General features: G+C 54.0%; 1 protein-coding gene across 2 annotated transcripts in view; it reads left to right on the top strand.

Annotated features, from left to right (window-relative positions):
- The window catches only part of LOC108546251 (latrophilin Cirl), a 290,348-nt gene that overhangs the window by 42,453 nt on the left and 231,626 nt on the right, over positions 1–16,269 (top strand). For both annotated transcript variants that reach the window (XM_017898239.1, XM_017898240.1), the window contains exon 2: positions 11,733–11,855. In XM_017898239.1, the coding sequence (XP_017753728.1) occupies positions 11,759–11,855 (97 nt within the window). In that variant the 5' untranslated portion in view covers positions 11,733–11,758. The remainder of the gene's footprint in view (positions 1–11,732; positions 11,856–16,269) is intronic.

Below are 16,269 nucleotides of genomic sequence, written 5' to 3'. Positions count from 1 at the left end.
TCTTTCCCTCTCTTTTCTCCTCTCTCTTTCTCTCCGTGTTGCCTCGAAAGAGGTGCCATCGCGTTGCCATCTGTCGAGCGGTCACTTGGATTCGCGTACGCGAATTATGCGAATAACGCGTAACGCAACCGAGAGGAGAAAATTTTCTCCGATCGTACGGAACCAAGCCTCCCTCCCCCCGTTGTTCCTTCGATCTCGATAAGCGATTCGCTCGCCCCCATTCGTCGTCGTTGGAAAGCGGGAGAGAAAAAAAGGCGCAAAGGCTCGGATCGATTGCGCGCGGCGGTAAGAAGAGGAGCAGATTCTCGCAACGCGCGGGGCGCGAAATTGATTTGATTACGCGGCTTCCCGTTTCTTCTCGACGATCCGAAGCGTTGGACACGGCGATGAGTGGAAGTCGGTGATCGCCGACGTTTCCTCGATTCTGGCCTCGATTATGCCCGAGAGGCCATCGAAGATGCGTGATTCCATTTGCCGGTTGTAAATCAAAACCGCAACCCGGCGCGGACCGCAGTGATGGGCAGGAATTACTATCGATCGAATCGCACGAAATACGAATGCCATCTGCCGTAGCCGCGTTATAATCGCGCAACGCGCAGTTCCTCGGATTTCTCTTTCAGGCCAGCCAGGGGGCCAGCTTCTAGCAGTCCGTGAAATCGGAATGCGGCAACGAGGCACGAAACATCGGCGAAATAAAAAAGGAAACCGGGCTTTTTCGCTTGTCTACATTGTAATCTCGCGAGATTGCACAGACGAAAATTGGCAGAAATCGTTTTCTCCCTCTAACGCTGGCTTTCCATCGAACGCGAACAAGACTCTCTAGATGCTGCAACCACTCTGTACGATCGCGTTTGCGCAATTCTTTTTTCTCCCCTTTCTCCTTCTCTTCTCCATCCGACAGCGATCCACGCGAGCCTTCTCCGTTTCGGTTCCTTTATTTTTCGCTCGCGAGCTTGTAATCGGCACCGGCGAAAGCCCATTACGCCAGATGGCTTTGTCACGCCACTGCCACCGTCCGAAAATTAATAACCCTGCTACGTTCTCGACGTATACCGTATATACCTTCTCCTCTTCTTCGTCCCACGTCCATTCCTCTCTCCTTGCTCTCCCTTCGACCTCCGCTCGTCCACCCTCCTACGTATCGCCTGGCGTTCTCTTTGTACCCGGCCGAAACAACTCCGCCGAATTATTTGTTCGACACGATTCGATACGCGCGTTTCTGTCGTATCTTATCTCCGATCTAACGTCGCCCCCTCGACCGGGGGCGAGGGTGTACGCGTGGTGGGGCCTCGGCAACCAACATACGAGGGATAAGATCGTTTCATTAGAGGCAGCATCGGGATGGTATGCGCCGTGCGTGCCGTTGCATCCGGATGAAAATTCTCCTCGTCTTGTATCGTCCCTTCCACCGTCCTTCTCCCGCGGCGTCCGAATCTTTGATACTTTCCGTTTTAATCGCGTATCTCGGTTACCAGACGATTCCATTCCGTCTAATCTGCCCCTTTGAACGGATAAGCACGTTAGACGGGATTCGACGAGTCCCCTCTACAAAGGGGTTAGTTGAAACCAGATACGATCCTCGAGAATCGTAAACGACCCCGATAATCAACCTCGCCCGATCGAAACCGAGAAAGAACACGGGCTAAAGGCAGAAACCGTGGTGCGGGGCGGGGTACGATAGCGTTGTTACGGGGGAAACGGAGTCGAGGGGGTAATTCGCGGATTTATCGGCGCGAAACGGTCGCGGGACAGTCGCGGGTCGATCGAGAGGAGGAATTAGCGGATCGCGGTGGAAAGAAACGCTCTGTAAAATCGGTGGACGCGTGTTTGCGCGCGGGCTTGCACGTGTGAACGCAGTTAATGCAACTGCGCCGCTGCCGCTGCCGCTGCCGCCGCCGTTGCAGGCCGTAATGCAGTTCTGCTTTTCGGAGCTTTCATACGCCCCCGCAGCTCTGTGTGTTCACGGAACCGTGCCGTGTACACATTACTGGTTTTCCCCTGTTACCGCGCATCGAGTGTATCGTCCTCTCCTGCACGTAACCGCAATACTGCGGATCATTGTTTTCGAAAATACGAGAGTTAGGTTAGGTTCCCTCGTATCGTCGGGGATCCGAGCAGGAATTCGATCGGGAATATACGTCATCGATGTCATCGTCGTCATCGTCGTCAGCGATTTTCTTTCCGCGAATGCATAGAAAAATATTTGAGAGAGGATCGTTTGGCGAGCCAGCTCGGGGTTGAAGAGGCGGAGTCTATAATAAATTCCCTCTCCTCCGCGCGGGATTAATCGTATCGAAGAGTCGGCAAGGTGGATTAAAAGCTTCTCGTATTCCCGGTAATACCTACCGGCCCTCTTCTTCGACTCCGCGAGACCGGGAACCATTTCGTTCTGCCGAATTTAAGCCTCCCGACGACCGATCCGGCGCCAATGCACATTTAAATTGATGGCTTCACGGTCCCTTGCATTTCGCGCTGCGTGTACTCGATATCTCGCCCTATCGTCTCCCCGTGGCTGCGAGACCTCTGCCTCTCGCCGCCCCGGTTCGCGCCGGTTCCCTCCACGAGCCCACGACTCTCGAGAGCTTTATCCTATTAATCAATGCGCATAAATTGTTTTAAGGGAATCGTTACTGCCATTCAGACACGCCATATAATGTCGACGGGGTTAATGTCGCGCGCGGAACAAGAGGGAGCCAGCGAACCGGAATCATTAGATGTAACGCGGAATAGACGCTGCTCCCGAGGATTTATCGCGCGGAAGTCCGGAATTCGCAGGCTCGTTTCGTACAGGGTCGATCGTAGATCCGATCGGTCCACTCCGGAGGAGGTTCGTTGGGATTCGATTAATCTTTCGGGTTGCAAAATCTGTATATAAATACAAAGTCGAGGGCGCGTTGTTTCGCCATATCCTCGTCGTCGTCGGAGCAAACGCGTGGCCGCGTCACTGAAGTCGCTACTCTTTGTCCGCGCCAACTCTTCGCGCTCCTTTCTCCGTAGTTCGTACCCCGTGTTCGACTCTGTCCTCTTCCGGTGAACGCTGTCCCGACGGAAATGCTATAGCCAGCACGGTGAACTGTGGAACAGAGAAACGGCAGAAGCCGAAACAACCCTCGAGCTATGGGAAAGGAGTGCGGGAAAAGACAGGAGAGGTTAGACGTCGTTGCTCCCGTTCGCTCGTATATATCCAGTCGGACTTTATCTGGCCGGTCTCTCGGCACGGTTGCTGGAGATTTATCGGCGATACCGTTTTGCCCTGCTCGCATCACGCACGCGGTAATAACGAATAATGCCGAGCAGTTAGAGAGAGGAAGAAAGGGGAGACTACCCCTGGCGTTCTTAAGTGAAAAGTGAGCCCTCGTTCCACGAAGGAGGAGCCCAAAGCCGGGATCGCGTACCCGGAACACGGAGATCGGGCAGAATTTTCTAAAAGGGGCCGAATAATACAATCGTTACCTCCACCTACTCCCCGTCCCATTTCTCTGCCACTCCCGCGATATTTCCCGTAATGCCGGGGCTATACCGCGATTCATCCCCGTCGTTTGTGTCAATTCGAAAGCGTTCGCCTCGTTTCGTCCAAGTCTCTCGCCGGTTCGCTACACTTTTCCTTTCTCCATGTTAATAATTTTATCGCTCTCGCGTACGCCGCTTCCCATCGTCTCGAACCCGCGACAGAGAGGAGAAACTGCTCGTTCAACGAGCCGAATAAGAGCGCTCGCGGAACGATAGACTCGTCAACGAGGACAGCGAGTTTAATTATTTTGTCTCGCCGTGTGTTCTTTTAATTGTTTCTTTGTCCCGTTCTCGTTCCGCGCGGACTGTTCGATTCTATTTATTTTCCTCGACGATGCACCACGCTCGACCACGCTGGAACTCCAGGCATTCCGCCATTGACGACGCCGGCAACGATCTTTCGCTACGCTGCACGTTCTCCGCGTCTTTCCCTTTTCTCCGTCTTCCGCTTCCACGGCTTTCCCCTTTTTTCCTTCGCCTCTGTGCCGTGGCCTCCTTTGAAATTATCAGCGCTTCACGGTATTCGCCCGTAAGTATTTTACGTCCGTCCCCTCGCGTCAACCCAGCAGTCGCTTATTTGCGCCGCAAACGACTGCGGCCCGCGAAACAAATCGGGTGCTTTCTCCCGTTCCTCCCTTTTCGTCTAGCTTCCGCCTCGCGTGACCGCATTTCCCGTGTTTTCAAACGCTCCGGTCTCTCGTGCTTCGAAACGTGGCCACGAGCACCGCGTGGAAAAAGGCATTCTTCGCGAGGTTCGCGGGGAAATTCCGCGAGCTCTGCCGAAGCTATCCCGACCCGGCGAATACGTTGGTTTCGCGGTGGAGAACGTCCAAGTCGGTTCGCGAAATCGAACCTATCGATACGCGATAATACGCGTTTGGGTTTGGTCCGACGATCTCTGACGCGGTGGAAAAACGATCAAAAAACGGGGGGCTGAAACAGCGTTATGTCCCGGCCAGAAACGCCTGCACTTGGATAATCGAGTGCAGCACTTTGCAGTTTTCATCCGTGCCGCCTGCAATAACATCCGATTTCTGATACGTACGGCTCGCGTGGACTGTTTGGAACGAGATCCGGTCGCTGGCTCGTCGTCCGCTAAATTCTTTCCTTTCTCTTGGATCCCGGCGATCGTATTTTCCGACTGTCGATTTCCTCCCCGGGCTCCTCGATGAAAGGATCGCGCGCTCCAGCGGAGCCGAGTAATCGGGTAAAAGGGAACAGCGCGGAGAAATGGTGCAGGGCTGCTCCAAACGAATCGGCTAATATGAAAAATATTCCGATCGGGGCGCATCCGTTCGTGTACCTCCTACTTTCCTTTATCCTAGTTTACATTCACGGTCGCTGTAATTTTTGCGGAACGCGCGTTCGATACCAACCCCTAGGTAGTCCTAGCTGTCCGTCGATAAATTCCAGGGCGTTTCGATCGATTCGCGAGGGACGATCACGGCCGAGAGGGAAGAAGAGAGAGAGAGAGAGAGAGAGAGAAAGAGAGCGAGGCGTCGTCGACGCCTTCACGGCTGAAAATAGAAGGCTTCGACGTAGGTGCAGAGAGAGACCAGGAGGGCAACGTTGAAGACGCCTCGCTGCAGAGGGCGGGTATACACCGATGCACGCGAAAATGTCAAGCGCAATTTCTGAAATTCCATCGCGTCGCTTCCCCCGTGCCACTCAAATGCCGCGCTACGCCCTCCATCTTGCCCGTCTCCAACCCCTTGGTCGCCAATCTCTAAGAGAAATTTCTCTTTCTCTCCGCCTCCGTGCTGCCCGATCCTCCCTGCCCAGATTCGTCGGAGAAACTCGAAGAACCGATTTCGACCACTCGCTATCCACTCGCGGAGATCGATGGCCGATTGGCTTGGAAAGAAACGGGACAAGATCGATCCCTCGCGACGTCGAACGCTCGACGTTCGCCGGTCCCGCAGCCAGATACGGTAGCAGCGATCTCGGCAGGTTTTCCATGCGAAAATAAAATTTAGCCGCGATACATCCCGTCGGGAACTCCTTTTTATTCCGCTCCATCTTGTTCCCTGACGTGACCCCGTTTCCAATTGTCCTCTCGCGGCTTTCCACCGCGGTGCACGTGCGCCGCTGTGGCAGCTCGCGCTCCGTGACGTGCATGCATGCCGCGATGCAGCAAAAGGAAGACGTTACGCAGGCAAGGCGGCGGGGGACGTCGGCGACGTCGACGGAAAGACACGCGTTCCATTTACGCGATAGAAAGGCCTTCTTCCGACCGCGCCGCGATTTACGCCGCTCCGCGAGTCTGACTGGCACGCGGATGAAAGGTGGCTGGATTTTTTTCGTACTCCATTCGCGACACCGATCACGATGACGCGCGAAGGGAGATGTAGTTCAGTCCGTGCAAATGTTATTGGTTCACCGTCCTTCGAACACGTACGTACGCGTACCGTCGCGGAGTTAAAGGTCGAGGGATATTTGGAGCGACGTTTCGATAGATCGGAAGTATATCTTTGTCCAAGTTGCGTAACAAACGAGACTGCTCGTTCGATTCCGGCTCGGCTGCTATAGCGCGTGGAAATGGTAGCCGGCGACGCATTGTACGCGAAAGCACGTGTATCGGTTAACGAATATGATTGTTCCTCGCGAACGTATGTTGATTTTTCCGTATTCCGTCCGCGTCGCGTAAAAGGGGACAAAGTCGCGCAAAGGTCTCGACAGTTTCAAAGTAGCAAAGCAGAAAATCGGGACGGCGAACAATCGTAACCAGTCGGGGTGGGTGGCGACTGATTCAAAGGAGTAATTGTTATAATACGCCGAGTTGCATGCGGCGGACAAAGCTGTGCAGCTTTTGTGCCGGTGCACGCACCACGTTCGCACGCGTACTTGCTTGTTCGCGGCTGTTAAGGGGGGGGGGGGGAGAGAGGGAGGGGGAAAGAGAGAGCCGGCGAGAACGATTCATTTGCAACCCCGAGCCGAAAGAAAATCGAGCAACGCGACCAGCGCAATTTTATGTCCCCGGCGCATGCCACAACCGGTAATTCTTATGTTTGCGGGGGCCATTATGGGTTCCACGGGCCGCGTGACCGTTCGTTCGACGCGGACGAATAAACAAAAGGGCGAGGAAAAGAGAAACGAGCGGGCTAGGGGTTGGGTTCGTACGGTTTCTGGTTTTAAGTGACTGTCGTTAAACGCGGTACTACCTGAAAATACGTTTAATTCTCTCGAACGCAACGGGAACACTGGAACTCGTGTCTTTCGCTCGTTAGGCAAATATTTCGAACAGGCCGGTCGTTGGATGCAACAATGAGCGGTATGGACACGGTACCCCGACGTAGCGAGCAAAACGTATCTCGTCGATTTATTATAGCCGTTTCTCCGTTCGACGATACGCGCTGGAAATTCATCGAATAATTTCAAGAGCACGCGCGGCATACAACGGTTCGCGGATATTATTTCGTTCCTTTCGAACTACGAATGCCATAGGCAGGAAATAACCGGGTAATCAAGTCCATCGACGAAACAAAACTCATCGCCGTGGCGCGCGGCCGCCATGGCAGGGGCCACGTTAACGCCTGGAAGCAGGGTTGCGGTTCCGCGAGCCAACGGCAATTCGCGCAGCACGCGAATACGCAATTATTTTTAATTGCACCGGGGAATGGCGATCGCGTTCGGGGTTTCCGCGGCCGCATTAAAATGCGTCTGGGTGTAAAATTGAAAGCTGCAAATCCGACGCGGTCGCGCGCGCCATCGCGGGGCCCCACGTGTCCATTCGATAATGTGATTTTCAACAAATAATTTCGCGTCGAACACGGCCCACCCCGTGCGGCGGTTTCGCGTCTGGAACACGCTCGGCTTCCGTACGCCTGACTCGTCTCGCGCGGAGGGTCCTGTCCCGGTCCCGGCCTATTAACGCGTTTCGTGCTCGAAATCGTCGCGAAATCGCGGCGGAACGACCGACAGGGGACAAAGCGGCCTAGTTACCGCGGGCTCGTTCGCCATTCATCCCCCTCGGGGAACGGGCCACGAAACGATTTTAAGTGGCCTCGCGAATTATCCCCGAACCGCGACCGATCATCCGTGTTATCGCGATTGCACCGTCCCCATACGCGCGTTTTAACGACGCAGCGGCTAGCCGTGCTCCGCTTTTCTCTCCGCTCCGCGAGATCTCGCCGAATCTCGCCGGATAATTGCGAATTTTATTACGAACCAGCGACCGCACCCGCTCCGCTCGACCACGCGTGTAACCACCTACCACCGTTTCGTTCCTCCTTTCGCCCCTGCGTTTTTATTCCCGATGTAATTCGCCACTCGCAATTTCCGATACGAATACACCGATACCATCGCGCTTCTTACATCATCGACGGGTTTAAAAAAAAACCTTTCCCCGCCCCCCCCCCCCCCCCTCGGTTCCCTCCACCGTGATCGAGTCGCGAATCGAAGCGAAGCGTGGCGATTCGACGAGTCGATAAGCGCTGGCGGATTCTTAGAATTTCTGCAGGCTGTGGAAGCCGCGGAGGCCGGGAATGCGTTCCGCGAGCCAGACCGGACCCGGAGGACTCGATTACCGATCTTCAAAAATACGGCAGCCAGTCGGGCCTGGCGGTGGTTTCCAAGGAATCGTATTCAGCCGGGGTGAAAAAAATCGGCCGCCTGTGAGATTACGGTGCGCGCCTAGCAAGCGTAGCCAATTGTATATCGGATAGGCCGCGCGGTACGCGCGCGCGGCGGACTTCCGAGAGATGGAAATCGCGTTGTCATCGGGTTTTATCGCAATTATCGTGGCGCTTGTGCAAATACGCGCGCGTCCGTGGGAATGTAATTAGCTCGGTACCGCCGGTGCAAACAATAACGTTCCGCGGAGGAAAGCGCGGGTGCACGCGAATTCGGGATTTTTCTCGATCCTCCCGATAAACGCGCACCGTCTACCACCGCTTCCGAATACGCGACACCGCTGCGCCTCGCGTCGTTTATTACCACCGCGCAAAAGTTACGTCGCGGTTTCTCCGCTTCCGGATGAAACCACTGCGTATGGGAAATCGCGTAACGCACGCGAGATTAAGTTTTACCGTATCTCGTTTATCAACAGCCGCCTCGAGATCGCCGAGTATCTCGTTTAAACTGGTATTTACGAGTAAACGGAGTCTATCGTTTGATCTTCCGCGATACGCCGAGTTTACCGTTTCGCGAGAAAGCGAAAAACGCGACGCGTTGCCACGCGTCTTGCAGGGGGAATAGTCGCACGAGGAATCCGCGGTGGAACGCTTTCTCGTTGCGTTCGTGTACATCGGCTCGTTACGTCTGCTCGTTCGCTTTGTACGCGCCTCGCGCACGTACGCGTAACACCGTAATCCACGGCGACGCTCGATCAGACGCCGCCGCGGCGACACGTACACGCACTTTACATACTACGCGGCAAATCTTCGGCTGCTTCGACGTTTCGCCAACTGTTACTTCGTTTCGCGCCTCAACTCTCGAGTCACCGCTTTAATTTGTTGCGCAACCCCTAACCGTGTCAACTCGGATCCACGCACAGTTTGCTCGGCAAATTCGACGCGTATCCGGAATTATGGCCAACCACCTAGGCTACCGCCGCGGCTGGAGTACCAAGTTGGCGAACTCGCGAAAGTTGGGGCTCGTCGCGACGCTGCGCTCCGCGGCGAACCAGTCGAAGAAAAGGTGGAATTCACTGGCATGTAAATAGGCGCAGGGAACGAGAACGGAAAAGAATACGAGGGGTTGATGGCGGGCGGAGCGAGCGCGGCCGGGTGAAGGGAGTCTCGGTGCAGCGGCGATGAAAGGAGAATCAGGCTGGCGCGCGCTCGATTCTATTCACGCGGTGAACGCGAACGCGCACGCGGATACAAGGTTAGAAGAGATAAGCATCGTCGGATTAATTATGCGTAATGCGTCGGACGTGTGCACCGCGTGCGTGCGCTTGGACGTGCGGCCCGAAGACCGCGCTGGCTCCGCTCTATTCAATTATCATTGTTACTACGGGAGTTTACAGATGTTTCCGCGATAATCACGGTGCCGCGCGATTGCGCGTTCATCCTGCCGACTCGTATTAACCGCCATTGAATGGCAACGGTAACGGGACAGAAAGAGAGAGAGTGAGAGAGAGAAAGGGAGGAGAGAGAAAGGAGGCTCGGGGCACGTTGTCCAGCAGCCCGATGCGGACGTAGCGAAACGCAGGAAGGGAAACAAAGGGCGGAGAGGGCACCGCGAGACCGCCACGCGACTTAATTAGGCTCGTTGGAAAAATTCACGCGGTCCCGGTTGCGCTCGTAGCGGCCGTGGCAGTGGTGGCGGCGGCGTGTCGCTCGACCACTGGCACCGCTCCAGATATCCCCGTCGTTAGTGCCTTTGAACGCTTCCACGAGATCGTGCATCGCTTGCGACCTGCGTTGCTATTCGGTGACAGCTATGGAAAGCGCGGTGCAAAGATCCAGACGGAATCCTACGTGGTTATCGAAATCGGCAGTGCTCGAATTTAACGCGTACTTTCCCGACTCGGTATCGTTTCTCGAAGAGTAATCTTTGCAAAACGACACCGATTACCACAACTCCCGCGATAGTTTCGAATCTCGATATACGCGCAATGTAATATCCGAACAGTAAACGACAAAGAATCGATATTTCGAGAGCTATCGTAACCGTAATCGGCGTGCTTCACCGATTTCCTTTCTCTATATCGGTTATAGAAAATAACAGTCCTCGGAATGCGTTTCGCGAACGGGAATCGATATAGCGAGAGTTTTCAACGCCAGCTTACGAGGTGGTTTCGAGTTAAAGTCAATGAAACGAGATGATCGAGCGAGTTTAGATTTAACGGAGCGGATGTGCGAAAGGGTACGACTATTAATTCGCGACAGGGTGGAAGTAAGACAGCGGTGTACGGGCCACTGTGAACCGTTCGACGGGGGTGTTTGTAGCGACTGTTCGGAGCGTGCGTTTGGAGCGACCACCAGGTCGGATTTCGCGTGGCTCGGAAAAACGAGAACGAAAGCATAACCGGCGCAGCGTCGAACGGAAATAAATAGTTGGGAAGTTTCTGCTAGGATTCCGGTTGTGCAGCCTGCGAAAGCGCGGGGAGGGAAACACGGTATTGGCGTTGCCGCGCTCTATTTCCGTCCCTCTGTTTTTCGGAGCCCTTTTTCTCTTTGGCCACCGCCGCTTCGTTTCGTTTTCTATATTCCTTCTCTCCGTTCCTCTCGGCGTTGGCTCGAATGTTTTCATTTCACGGCGTCCCATTGTGCGGCGCCCGCTAAATGCCGAAACGCTGATGCGAAAACTGTTTTCCTTTTTTGCCTTCGTTAACCCACATTCACTCGGCGCGCACTGCGTTCGACTCGTAGCTCGCGGCTCGTTCGCCTAACCCTCGAGAGTTCGTCCCGTGAACGCGAGCGAGCACACGCCCGTCAACCCTTCCCACTTTCCTCGCGTTTATTCCGTTCGTTAGCCCGAATTAAGCTGATTTATACCGGTTCCGCAGACAACCGCGTTGCAATTTTCCTTCCGGCACGCGGTACCCCTCTCCGACCCCCGCCGCGTGTCGTCGCTGTGGAAAAATCACGCGGACACAGGAGAACGAGGAACCGAGTATACGTCCCGTCGATCGGGATCGAGGGATGTTCGATCGTTTCTGGATGGATACTGGGGAGAGAGAGCAGGGAAGCTATTCGCGCGGAAAAAAAAATCCACGCGACGAGACGTCGTCGTTACGAGTTTCAGCGGCAGCAGGAGGAGAGCAGGTGCGCCAGCTGGATTAGGCGCGAAATCGCACGGATAACGTGTTTTCCTTCGGTAATGCCGCGCGACAAAGGGATTTCGAGAGAATGCGACTGACATCGAGTTTAAAGCTCGACAGGGAAAAAAAAGGAAAACGCACGCGATGGGTGTCGGGCGCGCGTAAACACCCGAACAGATGGGCGCGATGATCCCCGATGGATTGGGGGAATTTAGGAAGGATTCCGCGCGTTTATTCCGTTTATCGATTCTAATTTCTCTGTCGGGGGATTAAAGGAAGCCGTCGGAGGAATTCGAAATTTGGCCTTCCACGTGAAAGTTTCGACGTGGCTTTCACGCGTTGAACGTACGCGCCACGAGTTAACCCCCGGCGACGCGACCCCCCGATAAGTCTAGATGCTCCTGCGCGAAAAATGTTCGAACTCGGTGAAAAATTGCGTGGCCGCGTGGTCGGTGTAACGCTCGCGGTAGCAATTACTCTCACCCTCTAACGATGCTGGTTGTTTTGTTTGCAGGCGTAGTCGGAGCTCGGAACTTCACGATGGAGTGCCGCAAGGGTCGACGGAAAGGTCTACTCAGTGGCCTGGTGTTTGCGTGGCTCCTAACCAGCGGTTGTACCGTCGCGGCGCGAAATATAGGTGAGTGCCATGGTATTTACGATTTCAGCGCGCGCCGATTCCAAACCGGCGACCTGTCCACGGGCTTCGGCTCTGTCCTTGTGCCAATTAAGCCTCCCCACAGAGGAGAGCGCGCGAATATTTACGCGCTGCACGACAGCGCGACCGTGTTCTCGGAGAAGGTGAAAAATTGTCGCTTGCCAGTCGAACGCGAGTTTCGACCGGAGGACGACGAAAAGCCCGTGGCACGGGTCGAGGGGAAGGTAAGTCGGCGCTTCTGCTTTCTTGCATGCCTAATAATTGGTAAGGAGGAAATATTTCGCGGGTCCAGATACCATAGGACGTAGATTAGAACCCTGTCGCTATTGAATACTCGACGACAGAGAAATGCGTTGCTCTCGTCGTCCTTTTATTTCTGCCAAATCCCGAATTATGCCAATTTTTTTTTACACCTCGTCTTTGCCGAAGAGTACCAAAGTATTTTGGTCAACTGTAACGCGCGACGCGTAGTGATACCATAGGACGTAGATTAGAACCCTGTCGCTATTGAATACTCGACGACAGAGAAATGCGTTCCTCTCGTCGTCCTTTTATTTCTGCCAAATCCCGAATTATGCCAATTTCTTTTACACCTCGTCTTTGCCGAAGAGTACCAAAGTATTTTGGTCAACTGTAACGCGCGATGCGTAAGGTATAGTTTGCTCGAATCGAGAAGCGCGTGGATGTACGCAAATAGCAGTACCGATTAGCAGCGGAAAGGTACACGCGCGCTTGGTTTCGCATCGCGTGGCTTTACTTGGCTTTAACCCTCGGCATTTTCTCCGCAGCGACTTGCTTAACATTCAATGAACCGAATTTAAACCGGCGGAAAATCAATGCGTTCGATTGCCCGCGAGTACACGGTGGAAAAATAGTTATCTCCGAACGGGGGCGGTGTACAGGCATGCAGAACGAAAGAGGGGTGAGTTTGGGAGCGGCGGTTTGGCCGGTAGCGAAGGGCGGACACAACGCAGATCGACGCACTGCATATCCGGTGGAGCGAAACCGCAGCACGGCGGCCACGCTTACGGGTTGACCGTTGAAACATTTATCGGAAAGCAAACACCGGTGTGTTTAATAACGAGGATGGAAGTAGCCGGCCAGTGTGTACACTGCCGCGGCCTGTTACATTCTCCTATCGCGGCGGAGATCGTCCCTTCGACCCCCTTGAAAGACCCTTAGGAAACGGACCAGGAGGTCGCGGCGGCGGCAGTGGCAGCTTAGGAGGCCCTGTACCGTGTGTACGGAACGCCACATCGAGAATTAACTCATTCGCAGCGTTAATCGATTTAGGAGAAGCCGCGTGTGAAGTGATATTGTTGCGGGAAGAATCGACGGAGGCGTGTTTGCCGTGGCCGCGTTGTAATTAGAGGACAAACACGCGTTACGGGGGTAACTGTGGTTAAATATTTGGAAAAATATACCGGCAGATGTGCGCGCGGTGGCCTGTTCTATGATTCATCGTCGTCGAGTGGATCGTAATTCGCGTGGAAAGTACGCCAGGGTGTTTTACGATTCTCCAGCTTTCCCTAATACCGCGCTCGTGCTACGGACAACCGCTTGTTTCCTGCTTCGAGCCTTTTTTCGCCGATAAAGTTACATCGAAAATTCATACGAGGTACTTTACACGGTTCTTTCGCGGGTTGCCAGTTTCGAGACAAAAAGCACGCGGATCGTATTCCGTGCACGAACCGTGGGTAAAAAGGGTGGAGATTTGGTTGGTTGCGCAACCGAGCCGAAGTTTCGGAACGCGTCCTGCACACACGTCGGAGCGGATCCGAGCATTAACGAGCGGCAGTCTCGAGAGCGATTTCGAGTTGCAAAGGGTCGCGTAAGGAGAGAAGTCCAGGGTTAGAGGGGTGAGAAGAGTTTCTCTCTATTCCTTCGCGTTATCGCACACTCGGCTGCGCCTAATCCGCGCGCAACCGTCCTCGTCCCTGCGTTTCCACTGTTTTGCCCTTCGTTCCATCGACCTCGTATCGCGACCCTGCTACTACTACCCTTCGAGCACTCCAAGGAACTCGTGCTCGTCCGCCACACACACGTACATACATCCACGGGGAACTCACGCGATAGATAAATCAAAATCTCCGGCATTGTGCACCGCGCGGGGTGGACGGCTCAGACGGCTTTGGCAACGTCTTTGATTCCGCCGCGAGGAAACGGAAGTAACGGTCGGAGAAAAATGGCAGCAGGTAGATAAAGGGCTAAGAACGGCCGTGACGTGACCGTTTCGAGCAGCCAGTCGATTTTTATCTTTTATTTATTCGCTATATCGCGTGGCTCGATTGGCCGTGATTCTGAAAAATCTCCACTTCGGCACGAACCGTTGCCCTACTCGATATTCTCTCATCGAGCTCTACCCTCCTCGTTCCGTCTGAATATTTTTCTACGCGAATCGATACGTCATCCGGTCGTATTTATCCGCGCGATTCGCTAAACTGCGTAAAGTATGGAGGAAAAATGGTTCAAGGGTCGAGCAAGTTACACGATTGCCAGTCGAGGGCTGCTGAAATCGCTTGTTTTCCGATCGTTGGATCGCTCGATGTCGCGGAATCGTTCCACGAAAGTGCCATCGAAGCCAAACAACAAACACACGCGGACCAGATAAGCCACCTTTAAATTCCTGCCAAACTCCGCGTCAACCCCCGGCTCTCGATTCCGGGTGTCGCGACGCGCCGATAAGGAATACAGCCCCGGCATTCGTTGGCGTCGTAGTCGAGAAACGTTCCGTACAGCTGGAAACGGAAGTGCGCCGGCTCAACGTCGTTCACCAACGACCGGCCAAACAACCTCGTCCCGTCTGAACCTACCACCTCCGGCGCGTCTCCACCCTCCGCTTTCTCTCTGGCTTTTCCAGCTAACCCGAGGAACCGTAACTCGCCGCGAACCTTAGCGTCTAAGATTTGTGGTACATCGGCAGCACACGGTGGCCCCAATTTACTGCGCATTACGCCGCTTTTCCAGCTTGTTTCTCCTTCCACGCCAGTTTTCGTTCCTCCAGCTTTTCGTCCTCTTCGTTCGTTCCCCGTGTACCGTAATACTCGCTCGATCGTTCTTTCTCCCTATCGGCCCTCGTGCGCCGCGTACGTGCGGCTAACCGAGTTCCCTCTTCGAAACCTCCTCTCCGCTCGCGACGTTTTCACGCGTAACCTGCTTTCGCGCTCGTATCGGGCAACCGTACGAGAAGGAATCGAACCGAGATCCTCTATTCGGCGCCGTTCTAGGGGACGATTATTACAAGGTGTCGAAGTTAATTTCGAAGGTCGTTCGAAAACACGTTTATCGCCGATTTTATTGCGAACATCCGCGTCGCGAAAGCTCTCTGCCGTACACCGTGTTTACGATGATGGAATGTTTTACGAGTCTGTTAACTTTCCTCGGTAATTTTTCTGCATTCGTCGGAGGGGGGCGAGATACAGATAGCGTATCTCGCTGTATATTTTTCCTTCTTTTTCTTCCTGCCACGCGGTGCGATGTGTATCGTGGCTCGCTGTTTAACCACGTAACAATGCCCAGATGACGACGGCGAGGACGACGAGGCTCGTTGAAAGCCGCTTCAACGTGACTAATCTAATTTCCAATCATGCGCGAGCGGTCGCTGCGAGCACAGTTCGCTAGCCGTCTCTTCTTTCTTCTTCTCTCTGTGCCTTCGGCGTGTTTTCGTCGAGTTCATTGAGTTCCACGCGATTAGCCGTTCAAACGGTAACGACCTGTCTGAGGAGCGAATTTAACTGGTCACTGACACGCGCTAGCGTTTCGATTCGTAATTACAAAAAGAAGGGAGAAAAAGGGGTGCAGCGTGCTCGCGCATTAATCCTGTGCAACGTTTAATCTCATTTTTGATTCGATCGAATTAATCCGAGCCGATACAGCCGGTCGAATTGATATCTGTTTCGCGAGTCTACCACGACGCCGCGTTTATAGCTCAATAAACGTAACATCGTATTATTTACACGTTATTAATCTCCTTTTACGAGGACAAAGAGAGATAATTAAATTCAGCCTCGCTTCCATATTAGCGATCCAGATCGGGTGCAAGTGGATCGTGTTTCTTAAATTGCCCCGACTATTATCGGTATCGTATCGGTAAAATCTTTATTGCGCGGTGCATAATTACAAGGCAGAAGAGCCGATCGTATCCACGCGCGTTTATCAGGCTGAGTGGGTTCGATTGCCGCAAAAATCTCTCAGCCCGATGGAAAACGAGCGAATGAAATCCTGTACGAAACTTGCGCCCCCACTGCGACCGTCCTCGTCGCTGCTACTTCCACGTACTCTCTACCGCTTCTTCCGGTTCCCGGCAGCTCGTGTGGAACTTCGTTCTCTTGCCGCTCGCGTTTTCCAATTCGCGCCGAATGGATCGGTCGCGCGGAAAATAAGAGATTGCCGTGAT

This window comes from Eufriesea mexicana, unplaced genomic scaffold, assembly GCF_001483705.2.
Source record: "Eufriesea mexicana isolate 0111107269 unplaced genomic scaffold, ASM148370v2 scaffold653, whole genome shotgun sequence".
Taxonomy (NCBI): Eukaryota; Metazoa; Arthropoda; class Insecta; order Hymenoptera; family Apidae; genus Eufriesea; species Eufriesea mexicana.
This window is presented reverse-complemented; position numbering and strand designations above follow the sequence as displayed.